We start from the raw sequence: 18967 nt of genomic DNA on the forward strand, positions 1-18967 counted from the left end.
AGGAAATTTTGATGTCTTACTTATTTAGTTGATGTAAGACTGTTCTCTTTTCCTTTTAGGCTGCAAACATGTTAAAGGCATCCTGTTATATGGGCCTCCAGGTTGTGGTAAGACTCTGTTGGCTCGACAGATTGGCAAGATGTTGAATGCAAGAGAGCCTAAAGTGGTCAACGGGCCGGAAATTCTCAACAAATATGTGGGAGAGTCAGAGGCTAACATTCGTAAACTCTTTGCTGATGCTGAAGAGGAGCAAAGGAGGGTAATGCTAATATAATTTAGTAAAAGTTTGTTGTCATTTATGTGATGATTGAAACCCAAAGTTCTGGGTGTAAAACATGTTGCCATAATTTACAGTTTGAAGAAATTATAAGTAAAATTTATCTAGAACCGAGATATGTCACTAAGCTGGGATTATGGGAGAGTTACATGTTGTGAGCAGATGTCAGTATCCACATTTAGAATACAAAGATGGATGGTGATATAAGCCAAAAGTTTTCCCAAAACATATCATGAATATCTTTTTAAGTGACACTTTTGTTCCACATTACTTCTAGAGTCTTGAACTCATTTATCATAAAAGAGAGAAGTTAAATCCATAAAGAGACTTATAGAATTATGTATGTGTAAAGTTCTTGTGCAGAAAGCTAGTTTACTTACCACTGACCCAACTCAGCTGTAGAATGACAGGTATATAAGCTGTTAGGTCACAAAGGAAAATTTGATTTGGGTCTTAGAAAAATAAAATAAAATTAACTAAAAATCAAACCAGAGTTTACTGATTGGGATGGCTAATTTTGTGTTAGTTTTCTGGGCCCTAGGGTGCCCAGACATCAGTTAAACATTGTTTTGGTTGGGTTGTGTTTACCATTTGAATCTGTAGACTGAGTAAAGCAGTTGTCCTTGCTAATATGCCATCAGTTGAAGACCTGAAAAGAAGACAAAGGCTTACCCTCACTTGAGTAAGAGGGAATTTCCTTCTGCCTGACTGCCCTGAGCTGGGACATCAGTTTTTTTCTGCCTTCAGACTCAAACTGAAACACCCACCCTTCCTGGCTCTCAAGCTTACAGGCCTTTGGATGAGAGAGCCACACCATTGGCTCTCTTGTGTCTCCAGCTCACCCAGTATAGATAGTAAGACTTGTCAGTTCCCATAATTCTGTTAACAAGTTCCTTATAATTAATCTCTAGATAGGTAAAAAGATAAATCTAGGTCTAGAATAAATATATTTTTTAAAGCACCAGTAGAATAGATAGAATACATCTATAGATGTATTGATTCTGTTTCTCTGGAAAACCTTGACTAATATACTAGTATTAACGTATTTGTTTCATTAAAGAAAAGTTGAAAAACAATGTCATGAGATTTCTGGTTCTGGAAATACAGTAGAAAGCATGAAAACATACAAAAATCTTCAAATGCTGGGTAAAATATAATTAAAATATTTTCAGAAGAACAGTTGAGCTCTCGGGAAAGAAATGTCTTCAGAAATTAAAAGAAAACTGGAAATTAAAGTGCTAAAGATAATGAGCTTCCTTTTTTGGTGCTGGTAATGTGTGCCTTTGGGTTTTAGCATCCACTAGCTGACTCATTGGCAAAGTCCCTGACACTGGAAAATATTGAAGGCAGAAGATGAGGGCGTCAGAGGATGAAATGGTTAGATGGCCTCACTGGTGCATTGGACATGAACTTGGGCAAACTTTGGGAGATGGTGAAGGACAGCGAGGCTTGGCATGCTGCGGTTCATGGGTTGCAAAGAGTTAGACATGACTGGGTGACTGAACAACAACAAGGGGGCATAAAATGAGCCCTTGAACTTACTTAAGATGTGGACTAGGAACTGGAACCTCCAAAGTGACGGTATCATCAGTGGAGAGAAATGACTAGAAATTATTTCCCTACCAACACAGAGAAATGACAGAATTGTTTAACTATTTGCCTGGGTTCTAGAGTGGAAGCTAAGGAATCTCACATGGCAATTCTAAACCATGGGTCTTTGGCTTATGCTTAGGAGGTGGCAGGGGGAGACATACATATGCACACCACCAATATACTTTGAGGTCCCCAAATTGGGAAGTTAATTTTAAAATGAATCCTGGATTAATGATCCCACATAGAGGTGTTAGATAAAAGAACACCCCAAAGGGTCCTCCACCAAACCCAGGCTACAGGAGCTTCTCACAGGGAAAGCTAAAATATTTCCAATAAATAGAAACATCATCAAAATTTAAAACTCAGCAACTAGGTTCAGCTGGAGAAGGCAATGGCACCCCACTCCAGTACTCTTGCCTGGAAAATCCCATGGACGGAGGAGCTTGGTAGGCTGCAGTTTATGGGGTCGCTAAGAGTCGGACACGACTGAGCGACTTCACTTTCACTTTTCACTTTCATGCATTAGAGAAGGAAATGGCAACCCACTCCAGTGTTCTTGCCTGGAGAATCCCAGGGCCGGGGGAGCTTGGTGGTCTGCCGTCTATGGGGTCGCACAGAGTCAGACACGACTGAAGCGACTTAGCAGCAGCAGCAGCAATTAGGTTCAGCATAAGCAGTAGCGTCAGCTGAAGAGAGAAGTGATAAACAGAAGAATAGATCTAAAGAAATCACCCAGAATGTGGCACAGAGAGATACAGAGATGGAAAGTATGAAAGAGAAATTGAGATAACAGAACTAAAATAAGAAACCCAAATAGAATAGTATAGAGACAATATTCAAAAATAGAGTGGCTGAAAACGTTCTAGAATTGATTTTAAAAAAACTTGAATTTATAAATACTTAAATTCATGTAGCACCATGAGTTCAAATGGGAAAAGTAAAAATTAACTTCTATGTAGATGCGTTGTAGTGAAACTGGAGAATGCCAAAGCAAAAAGAGAAACGTCTTAGTATTAGCAATGAAGAAATGATGATGACATCCAAAGAGATATCCATTATGTTGACAGTAAAGTTTTTAACAATAGCAAGAGAGATCAGAATACAGTGGAAAGATATCTTCACAGAGCTGAGTGAAAATAACTGTCAACTTAAAATTTTATATCCAGTTTAATTCTCATTCAGGAGTAAGATAGAATGAAGGTATTTTTTCAGATAAAATCTAATAGAATTAACTATTAGAAGCTTCCAACAAGTCACAGAAGCTTGTTGGAAGAATGTGAAGCAGGATGTACTCGAGACTGAAAAATATTGAACCTGGGAGTGGATTGGGTACTAGAAACAATGGTGAGCAATGAAATTGGTGAAAATGTAGATAAAATTTGGAACTTTAACTTCTGGTAGTTGCAGATTAGGTAATTTAAATTGTGCCTGCCACTGAACACTACCAGAAAGGCTCAACGAAAAGTTTTATTTATTTTTTTGCTTGGAGGCATCACGAGTGTACAAGATCTATGGGGAGAATGGAGGCCCAGGGGGAAAAGGTCCCAGTGTATGGGGTCACTCTTCCTCTGGAGAAATGAGCCAATTCTGGAGAGAGTTGCTAAACAGCTCTGTAACCCTTTTGACTGGCTAGTGAGTGAATGTAAGGGGAAAAGAGATTAGAGCCCATGGCCCACAAAGAGGGGACTCTTGGTGAACCTGCTCACTTTTGAGTTGGGACCATGAAAGGCTACGCCATAGGAGCAGATGTTAACCAGAAGTAGACATGCTCTTACAGAGGCTACAGATAAGCTTTGAATTGTGTCATTCTCTAAAACTAGGCTGAGGGTTCCTAAACAATTAGTGACCCCGGCATTTGGCAGAATTGTACATCCTTCCTGGAGGAAGGTAGTGTCATGTAAGGTCATAAACTGCTTCTATAGTTTGCAAATGCAGTGCCTGGCTTATAATAAAAAGGAATCAGATACACAAAGACATAAACACACACAAGGAAAAACAAAAGGTGATAGAAATTGGGCCTCAAGGTATTGGAATTCTCAGATATAGTATTTTAAGTATACTTACCACATTCAGAGAGAAAAAAGATTGAAAATTTTGGCAGAGCATTGGAAAATGTTTAAAAAAAAAATCAAGTGGAAATTCTGAGAATGAGAAAGTAAGTAAATTAACTCACATTGAAGCAACAGAGTAGACACATCCAAAGAGAGAATTAGTGAACCAAAAGATGTTAAACAAAAATAACCAGAAACAAAGGATGAAAGGCAATAGAGATAAAACCATGACAAGGTCTAGTGCACATATTTAAATTTCCAAAAAGTCAAGAGAAAGAGAACAGAGCAAAAGCAGTATTTGAAGAAAAAGAGGTTTAGAATTTTCTAAAACTGCTGAAGAACATCAGTCCATGGATTCCAGCATATGAACCTCAAGCAAGAGAAATACCAAAGAATTCTGCATGTATAGATGATCATTATTAAACAGCTGAAAACAAAAAAAAAAGAGAAATCTTAAAAACAACTAGAGGAAAAAAGTGAATTATTTTTCAATAAGCACAAATAGATGGCACTTGTCTTCTCAGTGACTTAGCTGGTAAAGAACCTGCCTGCAGTGCAGAAGACCTGGGTTCAATTCCTGGGTTGGGTCAATCCCCTGGAGAATGGCTACCACTGCAGTCTTCTGGCCTGGAGAATTCCATGGATTGTATAGTCCATGGGATTGCAAAGAGTCGGACATGACTGAGTGACTTACACTTTCACACTTTGTCTTCTCAAAAGAAACGATGAAAATCAGAAATTAGTTAAATGCCTTTTTTTAAGAGAGTAACTTGTCAACCTAGAATTCAGTCATATAAATATACAATAAATTACTGTATTATAATAAAAGTAAACAGACTATGGCAACCTATGGACTATATAGTCCATGGAATTCTCCAGGCCAGAATACTGGAGTGGGTATAGCCATTCCCTTCTCCAGGTATCTTCTCAATCCAGGGATTGAACCCAGGTCTCCCACATTGCAGATTCTTTACCAGCTGAGCCAACCAGGGAGACCCAAAAATGCTGGAGTGGGTAGCCTGTCCCTTTTCCAGTGGATCTTCCCAACCCAGGAATTGAACCAGGGTCTCCTGCATTGCAGGTGGATTCTTTACCAGCTGAGCTACCAGGGAAGCCTGGCTGTACACATAGCTATTCATATTTGTAGATATCACAAATGAATGTTGAGCAAAAGAAATCAGACAAGAAAGGATCATCTGTGCTGTATGATTTCATTTATATAAAGCTCCACTAAAGTATAGTGTTTAATGATACATGTTCCTTAGTTGGTAAAACTATAAAGGAAAGAAATAGTTACCATAAAAATGAGATTGTGGTGCCTTTGAGGCATGATGGGTAAGGGGTGTTGGGGAATGGTGGTAAGGGGACACTGCCAGGATGCTGGCACTATTCTAGTTCCTGTTAAGGTTACATGGATGCTCATTTTGTGACAATTCCTTCAGACATGCATACACATTTGGGGAACTTTCCCTCTGGGTATGCCTAATTTCACAATGAAAAGGTTTAAAAGAGGAAAATTTAATAAGCTTTCAATGTACAAAATGATAATGATGATCAGTACATATATATTTTAAGGGTAGAACTAAAATACAGAACAAACCATGTGGTAAGTGGGTTGAATTCATATAGGATCCTTGTATTGTTTGGGAAGAAGATGCTGATGTTAATTAACATAAAACTTAAGTCATATGTTTATATGAAAATTGTATATAGTTCTCAAGCTTTTCAAGGCATGAGGGGGAGCTGAGGAAGGAATAAATAAAACTCAAATACTTAACAAGCAGGAAGGGAATAACATGACTCAAAGTGTGAAGACACTGAAAATGTAACTTTTAAAAAAGATTTAACTTACAGCAGCAGTCAGAATGATAAGGTAACTAGGATTAAATCTTAACAGGAAAAATAAAGGATAAAATTATAAGCAGTTTTGAATTTTCAAGAGCTAGTAAATGGTAAGATAGAACATGTTCATATGGGAATCCTAACATATCACAAAAATGACAGTTCTGCCCATATTAATCTGTAAGTGCTTTTCCAGTCAAGAGTAACATGAATTTTTTGGAATTTAACAACTTTTTAATTTGGATGCTTGAAGTGTCATGGAAATTTTGGAGAATAACGAAAACTTACTTATTCAGGTATCAGAACTTACTGGAAAGCTGTAGTAATTGAAACAATCTCTTTTTTCCTACATTTGTCTTTTGGGGGAGGGCTATGCTGGTCTTTGTTGCTTCGAAGGCTGTTCTCTAGGTGCAGTGATCTGGGGCTACTCTAGGTGCAGTGCATGGGCTTCTCACTGCAGGGCTTCTCTAGTTGTGGAGCGTGGGCTCTAGGCATGTAGGCGTCAGTAGGTGCAACTCCTGGGCCCTAGAGCGTGGGCTCGGTAGTTGTGATGCACAGGGTTAGTTCCTCCACAGCACGTGGGATCTTCCTGGACCAGAGATTGAACCGTGTATCCTGCATTGACAGGTGGATTCTTTCCCACTGAGGGAAGCCCAGTAATTGAAACAGTTTTATATATGCATGTAAAAACAGACCGAAGAAACTGAGGAACATAGGAGGAACTTATTATGTGAAAAGTGGCAATACAAATCAGAGGGGAAATAGTGTACTGTTCCATAAATGGGACTGAGATCATTGTCTTTGTGGAGAAAGATAAAGTGTAGTCCTTATCTCACTTCATACAAAATTACAAAATGGATTTGCAAAAAAACAAAATTAAAACTTACAAAAGAAAAGTTTTAGAAGAAGAATAGGGAAAAGCTTTAAGAATTGACTCTAGGAATGAATTTCATTAATACAGAGAAATCAAAGACATGGAAAAAAATGTTAATTTGGTTACATTAATATAAAGAAAATTCTTTGTCAAATTACACAAAATACAAATGTCTCAAACTAGAGAAGATATTTAAAGTCCGTATAATCCACTAAGAATTGGCATCTTCTATAATGAATTCTCTGTAATAACTCCTATATAAGAAGTAAGAGGCTCTATATAGTCAATAAAAGCAAGACCGGGAGCTGACTGTGGCTCAGATCATGAACTCCTTATTGCCAAATTCAGACTGAAATTGGAGAAAGTGGGGAAAACCACTAGACCATTCAGGTATGACCTAAATCAAATCCCTTATGATTATACAGTGGAAGTGACAAATAGATTTAAGGGACTAGATCTGATAGAATGCCTGATGAACTATGGACGGAGGTTCCTGACATTGTACAAGAGACAGGGATCAAGACCATCCCCATGGAAAAGAAATGCAAAAAAGCAAAATGGCTGTCTGAGGAGGCCTTACAAATAACTGTGAAAAGAAGAGAAGTGAAAAGCAAAGGAGAAAAGGAAAGATACAAGCATCTGAATGCAGAGTTCCAAAAAATAGCAAGGAGAAATAAGAAAACCTTCCTCAGTGATCAGTGCAAAGAAATAGAGGAAAACAACAGAATGGGAAAGACTAGAGATCTCTTCAAGAAAATTAGAGATAGTGTGGGAACATTTCATGCAAAAATGGGCTCAATAAAGGACAGAAATGGTATCGACCTAACAGAAGCAGAAGATATTAAGAAGAGGTGGCAAGAATACACAGAAGAACTGTACAAAAAAGAGCTCCACGACCCAGATAATCCCAATGGTGTGATCACACACCTAGAGCCAGACATCCTGGAATGTGAAGTCAAGTGGGCCTTAGGAAGTATCACTATGAACAAAGCTAGTGGAGGTGATGGAATTCCAGTTGAGCTATTTCAAATCCTGAAAGATGATGCTGTGAAAGTGCTGCACTCAATATGCCAGCAAATTTGGAAAACTCAGCAGTGGCCACAGGGCTGGAAGAGGTCAGTTTTCATTCCAATCCCAAAGAAAGGCAATGCCAAAGAATGCTCAAACTGCCGCACAATTGCACTCATCTCGCACGCTAGTAAAGTAATGCTCAAAATTCTCCAAGCCAGGCTTCAGCAGTACGTGAACCGTGAACTTCCATATGTTCAAGCTGGTTTTAGAAAAGGCAGAGGAACCAGAGATCAAATGGCCAACATCCGCTGGATCGTGGAAAAAGCAAGAGAGTTCCAGAAAAACATCTATTTCTGCTTTATTGACTATGCCAAAGCCTTTGACTGTGTGGATCACAATAAACTGGAAAATTCTGAAAGAGATGGGAATACCAGACCACCTGACGTGCCTCTTGAGAAACCTATATGCAGGTCAGGAAGCAACAGTTAGAACTGGACATGGAACAACAGACTGGTTCCAAATAGGAAAAGGAGTATGTCAAGATGCACAAACCCCATGACCCATGAGTGCTCTACTTCAAGACAGCTACCCTAGAGAAATACTCTTGCACTTATGCACAAAATGACATGTATCAGAATGTTGGTTGTACTATATGCAGTTGGGGAAAAAGTAGAGACATCTTGATTCTTCCCAGTAGGAAATAGAATATCATCTTAGACATTAAAATAAATAACAGATGTACGTGGGCCAATATGAATAACACCAGAAACATAATAACATCAGGTTTTTTAATCTAGTACTATTAAACTCTGTCATTTTCTACTTCTTCTAATTTTTGTTGGTGGTAAAAATAAGTTTTAAACATTGCCTTTATAACAGCACTTCTACTGCTTCAAATCTATTTGTTGGGTGTTTAATCATTTCAGTTTTACCCAAGGTGGTTTTCTCCCCTGCATTCCAATAAGTTCTTGTTTATATTCAGGTCTCTAGCTGTCTCAGCTGCATTGGGTCCTAGTGTATTACTGCAAGTCTAATAACTGATCTCAACTCTAAGGACAGTCCCGGAGCCAATTCAGTTTTACATTCATCCCTTGTGTCCTTGGGTCAGTTGCTCAGTCGTGTCTGACTCTTTGCGACCCCATGGACCATAGCCCAAGAGGCTCCCTGTCCATGGAATTCTCCAGACAAGCATACTTGAGTGGGTTGCCATGCCCTTCTCCAGGGGATCTTCCTTACCCAGGAATCGAACCCAGGTCTCCCACATTGCATTCAGATTCTTTATCGTCTGAGCCACGAGGGATTTCATCCCTAACACTACAATAGTTTTTGTTTCAAATATCTTTGTACAGCTCAAAATACCACGAAAAATAGTCATTACCATTTACTATCTGGATTGAAAGAACTCCTTTTTAAAAATTACTTGTAAGTTGATTTACAGATCATTTACAAACATAATAAAGGGAAGCAGAGACTATCAAACTATTTAGTAAGAGCTTAAATATAGAAAACCAAATTTTTATCCCATATTTTCTTGATTTTGAAGACAACTATTGACTGATCAGTAGATACTAATATATATCCAAAATGGGCAGGACCCTCTGAATGTAACTGTTCATCAGTTGTCATGCATGAACTTGTACACTGATTGTAAATTTCAAATGACATCTGTCATAGATTATAGTTTATCATTACTTCTGGTTCTTGTGTCATCAAGACAATACTTGAAGATTTTTTTTTTAATTTGGCTTATAATTTTGTTGAAAAGAGGATGGCCATCAGACACTCTATAATTGCAAAATATTTTTATTTTTAGGTTTGTATACAGCTTTTTAATGACCAGTCTAATTTTTTAATGTCTACATCATCTATTTCTTCTTGTTATTTTGTAATACCTGCCTTCAGCATCTGTTGTCTTATTCATCCTTCAGTTTGAGACAGTCTATTAGGATACCATCATCTAAAGGCACATAGTCAGATTTACTTAGAGTGATCCATTTCATCATCTTCCTTAGCATCTCAGGTGCTGCTATCTCACTCTTTGTATTCATCTAGATTTATCCGATAATTGCAGAATGTTTTCCTCTGTTGATTTTCTTTTCTTTGCCATTACAGCCATAGAATAAAAAAATCTGAACTGTGTTCAGTTAAAGCTAAAATCATGCAACAAAGATAGTGGATGGTGTCTAGACTTCTTTTATACCTTTTTGAAAGCAGATATAATACTTTGGGGCACACAGTAAAAATGCTGAAAGTTGATGTTATCTGATATTTATTTCACTATTGCATCATCCTTCAGAGAAATACCATCATTCTTTCATTATTTTAATCTTTTTTTAGCATAGTTAGGACTAATTGATGAGTAATGATAACATAATTTCTAGAATGTTGAAATAGCATAATATATCTTGCTGCTAAGTCACTTCAGTCGTGTCCGAGTCTGTGCAACCCCATAGACGGCAGCCCACTAGGCTCCTCTGTCCCTGGGATTCTCCAGGCAAGAATACTGGAATGGGTTGCGATTTCCTTCTCCTGTGCGTGAAAGTGAAAAGTGAAAGTAAAGTCGCTCAGTCATGCCCGACTCCTAGCGACCCCATGGATTGCAGCCTACCAGGCTTCTCTGTCCATGGGATTTTCCAGGCAAGAGTACTGGAGTGGGTTGCCACCGCCTTCTCCATAATATATCTTAGATTTATAAAAAAGATCCAATGGATCCATACAGTAATTGCAAGATAGAATGAATTTTATTTTATTTTATTTTGACTGTGCTGTATAGCTTGTGGGATCCTAGTTTGCCTATCCAGGGATCTCACCTGGGCCCGGTGAGTGCAGAGTCCCAATCGCTGGACCACCAGGGAGTTCCCAGAATGAGTTTTGTTCTATTTTTTAAAAAACATGATTTCTGAAACTTCTCTGGTGGTCCAATGGTTAAGACTCTGCACTTCCAGAGCATGGGGTACAGGTTCAATAACTGGTTGGAGAACAAAGATTCTACATGCCATGGGGCATAGCCAAAAAATAAATAAATAAATTTCCCCCCTTTTTGTTCCTGTAGCAGACTTCTAGGGGAAAAAAACAGGCAATATCAATTTTTATAAATATTAATACTGCTTAACAAAGAAAATTAAAAACAAAAATTGTGTTTCTAATGGACCCTAATGGTATACTGAGGATTAAACATCAGGTGCAGGTGAGAAGCATTTTATAAGATCTGTTGTGATAGTTTCTATATAACCGTGTAGGTATCTTTGTTGCTGATTTGAAACTTGCAGACAGTTTAAATATGACACTTAATAATAAAACTGAGTTGGCAAAGAATTTCTAGGCAAGTATTAATCATAGCTAGGTTTTTCTGATATACTTTTCTCAATTCTTACACCCAGAAATGGCTTGGTGTATTCAGCTAATGACCCCATGGAGAGTATATATGTGTTACATAATAAAGAAAAGCATCACCTCTGTGATTCTGGACGGACCAGGCTGACAAAGACGAACACTTGCATATAGGTCAAACTAGCTAAATATAGAACAGCCATTTTCCAAGGCTGTTGCCAGGGGCTCAATGGCATCAGCTGTTTCTGTGGGGGAAGACTTTGCAGATAAGAACAGAGCTAGAAGTCAGTGAATTGAAGAGGATTGCATTATGGAACTTTAAACTTTTTGGTAAAGGGTTTATTGATGATTCAGCTATATTAATCTGTGAACATTAATCTTGACATCTTCCTTACCCAATTCCTAATTTATTACAATAAGAACTTGCCTTTAAATAACGCACCTGTAGAAATTGATGTTATTGTACTCCCTAGGTTGGGGGAAGGGACCTGATGACAAGTCTCAAGATTAGCAAGGTTCTGAAAAGGTCAGAATTGTACTGAATTATGTTTAGGGAAGATTGCTCCTGTGATCATTAAATCAAGCACAGTGTTCTTATTGTCTCTGGCTTCCCTTCCATACAGATGATTTTTGAGGTTGGACTGAGAAGGAAGTCATGATTCCAGTGGTAACATAAGGCACATTGACAGCAAAATTCATACATTATAACAGCTTTTTGTTTTATGCTGTATTGACAGACAACCTTGAATAAAGGTGTCTTTAAAAAAAATAGCATAAAATCTCACAGCTTTTCAGTCACAGACAGGAGTGTCCTTGTCTTTTATTGAAGACAACAAGAATTAATACTGTACTGTCTAGAATTTTTTGGCAAAGCTAAGATTGTAGTTTCAATTCTTCATTCTCTATCTTCTCTACAGATAGAAAGGTGAATAGGTTGGTGTTGAAGTTTTTTTAAGCAACAAGCTATCATTTATCTTTAGATAACTGTTCAATAAATATGGCAATAACTGAGAAATTAAGTTATTTTTTCAGACTTTAGTTTTAAAACATTGTGGAAGGAGAACAATTTGTAAGTTATATTCCGGAAAAAAAATATAATGAAGCTTAGTTAAATTTTGAAAACCTTGATGAACACATGACTGTCATCTTGCATAAGAATGCATTAAAGAATGAACAGTATTCCAAATAATATAGAATGTGTGATAAGATATTATATTTTTTATTATGAAGTAAAACTAACTTTTCTGAATTTTATGAATTTTGACGTGTACCGTTTTATGAATTTTGACATGTGTATAGTTTCATGTAATAATCACCAAAATCTAGATGCAGAACATTTACATCACCTCGCAGAATTCACCTGTGCTGTCTCTTTGCTAATAACTCTTGGTAACTACTGATCTGTTGTCTATCCCTATACTTTTGTCTTTTCAAGTGTCATATAAATGGGACCATAGTATGTAACCTTCTGAGAATGGCTTCTTTCACTCAGCATATTGCCTTTGAGCTTTCATCTTAGTTGTCACATGTATCAAACATCCCTTTATACTCTTGAGTAATATTCCATCATGTGGATGTACCACAGTTTGTTTATCCACTCACCCGCTAGAGGGCATTTGGGTTGATTCTAGTTTGGGGCAGTTACGAGCAGAGCTGTTGTAAACCCAGGAGTGGACTTGCTTGATCACACTATGTTTTATCTGGTTTTTATTTTTTTTAAGTATATATTCAGGTGTGTTTTAGATCCTTTCCAATTTCCTTCAGGTCATTTTTAGAACCATTTTTCTTCCTCCTTCTGATACAGCATTTCATCTTTCATCTTTGTCATGTTTCCCTGATCCTGTTTTCTTTGGGTTGACTTTACTGGAATCATCTTCTGGTACTGTAGCCCAGAATCTGTCTGGCTTTTATATTCCTCCAGCTTAATTATATGATTCATCTCCTTACAGAATCTCATTTTCTGCTATACTCTGCCATTTGTAGGTGACTTTCACATTTATCTTTCTATCCTCTTTTGTTCAGTTTATATCTTGTTATCCTGAAGACATTTCTAACTAGATGTCCTGTTAACACTTCAGTCTTCTCATGGTAGAAATTTAAAAAAGAAACTTTTTCCCTTCCATCTTTTCCCTTCTTAGCTTTCTTATCATAATCACAGGTAATTTATTAACGTTTGCTGTTACTTCCCCTTTCCATTTGCAGGCAGTAACCAAACCTAAGACTTTTGTTTTTTAGTCATCACTACTCCTGTCACCAAAAGTCTCTTAAAAGAATCTGTTCACTTCATTTACATTCCAGTGTTTCTCGCTGACCTTCCAACCGCATATTTCTCCTTTTCCATCCTAAAGTCAGGATTAAAATCATCTTGTATAAAGAGCATTCTGCTTTTGCAATTGTGTGTGTGTGTGTTTGATCTTCTCTGCTTCTTTAGAAAGGCCTGTTTCTGGATTTTAGTCCCTATTGTGACAGTACTGTAACTGTTGTTTCTCATGTTGGGTAAATTTTATTATCCCCTTTATAGGGCCTGGATTGCCCCCTTAGCCTTCTGCTCAAGTGGCCCTGCATGCATCTGAATTCTTATCTGTTAGTTCCTCTCTTTCTCCTTCTGTTTGCCTTTGTTCAGGAATAATTTCTCATACCCCACAAGAAGAATACCTGTTGTGTAGGAGGGCACAAAGTTGTGCTTGTAGATAATATGATTGTCTACATAGAACATTAAAAAAAAATCAACTAAAAAAAAGCATAAATAAGAGTAAAGTAGTCAGATATAAAATAAATACAAAAAATTATAATCATTTCTACATATATACTGTTTCTGAAATATAATGTGAAAAGCCCATTTTATGATTGTAACCAAAAACCATAAATAGGAATCTTTAAGAAGAAATTTATATGACAAAAAGTACAAAACTTTATTGGGAGACATAAAAGCCTTATATAGTTGGAGAGATATATTTAGAACTGAATAAACATGTCAGTATTTCCTAAACTAATTTAGAGATTAAATCCAATTTCAGTCAAAACTTGGCTTTTTGTTTGTTTTTAATTGGAGAACGTATTTTTACTCTAGTAGAAGGATTCTAATAATCATGGGGTAGCAAACATGGTTGAAAGTAACCAAGACAGTTATAATAAAGAAGAAAAAGGTATGGAGAGAAAGAGTTTGCCCCAGCTGCTACTGTCCATAGTATAGGCTGAAAATACCTATCATATGTAAAAATATAAAGCCTGATAGAAATAGTGTCTTGATGAAGAAAGGATTATTGAGTCAACAATTTTGGATCAGCTAAATATTTGAAGAATTACTTGGATTCTTGTGTGTGTGTGCTGAGTCACTAAGTCGTGTGCAACTCCTGTGACTCCATGGACTGTAGCTTTCCAGGCCCTGCTGTCCATGGGATTTTCCCAGCGAGAATATTGGAGTGGGTTGTCATGTCCTTCTCCAGGGAATCTTCCCAACCTAGGGATCGAACCTGCATCTCTTGCATTGGTGGGCAGATTCTTTACCATTGAACCACCTGGTTTGTATCATATATAAAAATTAAACTTCAGATAGATTAAAGAATTATACATAAAGTAAAAATTTACTAGAGAATAAAATGTAGGTGACTACCAGTGTCTGTAATAGGGGAAGATTTTAAAGATAAAAGTAACAGAAAACATCATAAAACTAAAAATTGATAATGTTGGCTGCTTAAATAGTAAAAATACATTTTTAAAAACCCTTCCATTTATCAAAAATATACCATGAATGAAAGTCATTCAGCCATGTCCAAGTCTTTGCTACCCCATGGACTATACAGTCTATGGAATTCTCTAGGCCAGAATACTGGAGTGGGTGGTCTTTCCCTTCTCCAGGGGATCTTCCTAACCCAGGTATCAAACCAGAGTCTCCTGCATTGCAGGTGGATTCTTTACCAACTGAGCTATCAGGGAAGCCAAAATATACCATAAGTAAAATTAAAAGCCAAATGGCAAACTGGGATAAAATATGTATAACAAATACAATAATACCCTTAAATGTATAAGGAATTTTTATATATTGATAAAAATTATTAAATCCCAACAGAAAAATGTACAGAGGACATGAATGAGTAATAAGAGAAAAGTTGACAATGGTAAAAAAAAATATATGATTTTAAAAAGTACCAACCTCATCAGTAATTAGACAAGTGCCAATTAAAAATGATTGAAAAATACCATTATTCATCTGTCAATTTGGGAACTACTTTTTACTTGTGGGGATATATCAAGATAGGCAGTGTTATATACTGTGGTAGGATTATTACAAAATGATAAAACCTCTCTAGAAAAGATTTGAAAGCCTATTTCAAGAGCATTAAAATACTCAACACACCTTTTAACAATTTGCCTTCATGAAGTATTGTCAAAGATTTCAATATAAAAATGTTGATTGCAACAGCTTTTATAATGCTAAAAACTTAGAAATTACTAAGTCTGTGACAGTAAAGAATTAATGTGGAATAGAGGAATTAAATGATGAAACCAGTCATACGATGAAATATAGGGGCATTAAAAATTGTATAGTTATATACATTGTAATATAAAAATTATAATGTATACTTATAGGCATGGGAAAGAGCTTAAAATACTGATATCTGAACTGAAAAAAGGAATGCAAACTTTTAAGTAGTACCAAATTAATATCAGTTATTTCTTGCTAGTTGATTTTGGATGATTGTGATTTCTTTACATTTTTTTATATTTTTCCAAGTTTTTATAGTGCTCATGTATTTTGCAGTTAGAACCAAAAATACTAAATTTAGATTTTTAAAAAAGAAACAGTTGATGTTCAAGCAAATGAAAGATGTAATGAGTTTCCAATTTTTTAATTAAGATAAATTAAAAACAAATCTAAAGAATGTTAACAGCATTTATCTTTAAGTGATATATTGATAATTTATTTTTAACTTATTTCTATTTGTTTTATAACTTTTGCTCAGTTAATATCTAATACTTTCATAATTAAAATTTTGTGTATTAAAAAAATGATATCCTTACTCGAGGTTTAGTGAATACCAGTCATATTTAATCTTGAATCTTGTGGCCGTCATTGATTTTGTCCATGTGTTATTATATTTAGGTTATGTTTATTTTCACCTGTTTGTTTTACTAATTCCTAATGGTTTTTCTTTTTAAAAAAAAAAAAAAAAAAAAGTCTCTACAGTGCACTTCTGCCTTTGGTTCCTGACAAGAGACTTAATTACTTAAATATAAATTGCTAGAAGGTTCGTGATAACTTAACCTAATCACTGTTGGCATTTAAAAATATCTACATCTATTAGAAGTTCAAATACATAAACCGATTTCTTTTTCATTATGACTCGATATCCAACAAAATAAAACAGAAATCACGATGTAGAGGAAACAGCACCTGCTTGACTGTGTTCTTTTGATGAATTGTGTTGCTTTCCTCACTTCACTGTTCAGCAGAAGCAGTCTCGTTTCATGTGATATAACTGAGTATGGATCAAGTTCAGTACCTTCTCCCATTTGTCCAATTTCCCGTCCACCTCTGAGTGGAGTTCCTCTTTAGCTATATACTATGATAAACATTAAGCCTACTGCTTTGGGGGCTATCCTCTCACCAAAACTCAGGGAAAATGAGAACGAGTTGAAATTCATGGAATTAAGAAATGTTTGAGAGTTCTTTCAAAGAATGAGGTAAGAAATGTGTGTGAATGAATAGTTAACGATGAATATTCACTTATATCAGTATATAGTGTATGTTTTCATTTTATTTCTGTTAAGTATGAGGTCTGGAATGCCTTTTCATTTTGCAGAATTCTTAGACTACAGTTCCACCTTTGAGAGGGCAGCAGCCATAATTATACTTGCTATATTTATTAGTCAAATGGAGTGAAAGCTTTGTTTTGCTTTCTTGATTACCTTGTTTAATAATATATTCAAATTATGACCTTTAATGTAATTTCTTCCCTTACTAGCTTGGTGCTAACAGTGGTTTGCACATCATCATCTTTGATGAAATTGATGCCATCTGCAAGCAGAGAGGGAGCATGGCTGGTAGCACAGGGGTTCATGACACCGTTGTCAACCAGCTGCTGTCCAAAATTGATGGCGTAGAGCAACTGAACAACATCTTAGTCATTGGTATGTTTGCTTAAGAAAATAAAGTACTGTGATTTCAAAAATATTAGATACGCAGGTTCTAAATTCAGATTTGTGTAGCTTGTAATTTTATATGTAATTTTTGAGTGTAATTTTTATATGTAATTACATATAAAATTTATATGCAATTTTATACAAACATTTTGGCCAATGTTGCCAAATTAGAATCAAGTGATATTGAAGAATTTCACTGTTTTAATGTCTAGCCACAATAAACAAACTCTGGGCAAACTCTAGGCAAAGTTGGGCAAACTCTGGGAGATAGTGAGGGACAGAGAAGCCTGGCGAGATGCAGTACATGGGGTCATAAAGAGTTGGACACAGCTTAGCGACCGAATAATAACAACAAGTCACAAGAAGACAAATGAAAGATGAGTTCTAGTGACTCATGGCTTTAAACTTGTAGTTAACAGATGAAAAAGGCAGCACTGTGTAAGTGGTGGCTTTCACATTGGTTTCTGTAGGCCTCCCAGGGTCATCAGAGGTTCTTCAGGTTCTGTGCTGGCCAGGGCAGATCATGCATCCCTATTATAACTTATTTTTAACTGCCTTATGTACTGAAGTTCTTCTTAAGATGACTTTGAAAACAAAACACAAATTATGCTATTTATGAAGGTTGAAAACCTTTCGCCTACAAAAAAGGGAAGGGATCTTGAGGTCAGATAGATGTTCACATTGCCCCTCTCTCTGACAGCTTACCTACCCCGTTTGAACCTAAAGTTTTCTTTTTAAATATTTGATGCTTTCATTACATTTATATTCCACTGGTGTGTACAGTAGTGAAATACTAAGGCAAAGTCCCCAGATATTTTTCTTAGGTTAAGAACAAATGATATTTTTGAAAATCATTGCTTTTCTATTTGACTTTTATAAAATCATCCTCTTAGCTTGTCAGGGAAATTCTTGCAACTATTCTTGCATATGCTAAAAGGGTATTTTATCTTATTTTTGAATTCTGATCATTTGTGTATTGTTTTAACACCTGTCAGGAATGACCAACAGACCAGATCTGATCGATGAGGCTCTCCTTCGACCTGGAAGACTGGAAGTTAAAATGGAGATAGGTAAATAGCTCTGTCACCGATTGGGGTAGGGGGTTGTAATTAGAGTTCATTAGCAGGAGCAAAGTCATATACCTTAATATTTGTTAGAAAAATTGTATATCATGGAAAGCAGATATTTATATACTTGAGTGACTATAAGAAAAGCATTAGGATTATAATTATCTATTTTATTTCCAATGTTATCAGGCTTACCAGATGAGAAGGGCCGATTACAGATCCTTCACATCCACACAGCAAGGATGAGAGGGCATCATTTACTCTCTGCTGACGTAGACATTAAAGAACTGGCCGTAGAGACCAAGAACTTCAGTGGCGCTGAACTGGAGGGTCTGGTGCGAGCAGCCCAGTCCACTGCTATGAACAGACACATAAAGGTCAGTAAATCAACTGCCAGATTAGGAGTCTACAGCCCTGTAAGTCCTGTGCTAGTATTCTTCCTCTTCTTTCAAGCATTTCAAGGGCTAGACTAATACTGACTGACTTTTGATGGAGAACAGACATGATGAAAGGTATTAATTAATTGTCAACTGCTACGTCTTCAGAGTAGTTGGAAAAAAGATAATGGTAGCATCTGCCCCGTGGAGACTACTGACCCATTTAACTTAGGTTGCCCCCATTTGATGCAGATATGTGAAGATGGTGATTTTGAAGAATTGTTTAAAAACTTGTGCTGTGTTGACTTGTAACATGTCATAGAAAGTTGGATGTCCTGCATGCTAGAATTATATTAAATACCTGCTTGCTGTTTTCAAAGTATTAAGCTGGAGACACAAAG

General features: G+C 36.4%; 1 protein-coding gene across 3 annotated transcripts in view; it reads left to right on the forward strand.

The window, feature by feature from the left end:
• The window catches only part of NSF (N-ethylmaleimide sensitive factor, vesicle fusing ATPase), a 148389-nt gene that overhangs the window by 75149 nt on the left and 54273 nt on the right, over window positions 1-18967 (forward strand). For all 3 annotated transcript variants that reach the window (XM_025279914.2, XM_044938865.1, XM_025279916.2), the window contains exons 9-12: window positions 60-259; window positions 16945-17110; window positions 18118-18192; window positions 18379-18566. In XM_025279914.2, the coding sequence (XP_025135699.1) occupies window positions 60-259; window positions 16945-17110; window positions 18118-18192; window positions 18379-18566 (629 nt within the window). The remainder of the gene's footprint in view (window positions 1-59; window positions 260-16944; window positions 17111-18117; window positions 18193-18378; window positions 18567-18967) is intronic.

This window comes from Bubalus bubalis, chromosome 3 (assembly GCF_019923935.1).
Source record: "Bubalus bubalis isolate 160015118507 breed Murrah chromosome 3, NDDB_SH_1, whole genome shotgun sequence".
Classification (NCBI taxonomy): Eukaryota; Metazoa; Chordata; class Mammalia; order Artiodactyla; family Bovidae; genus Bubalus; species Bubalus bubalis.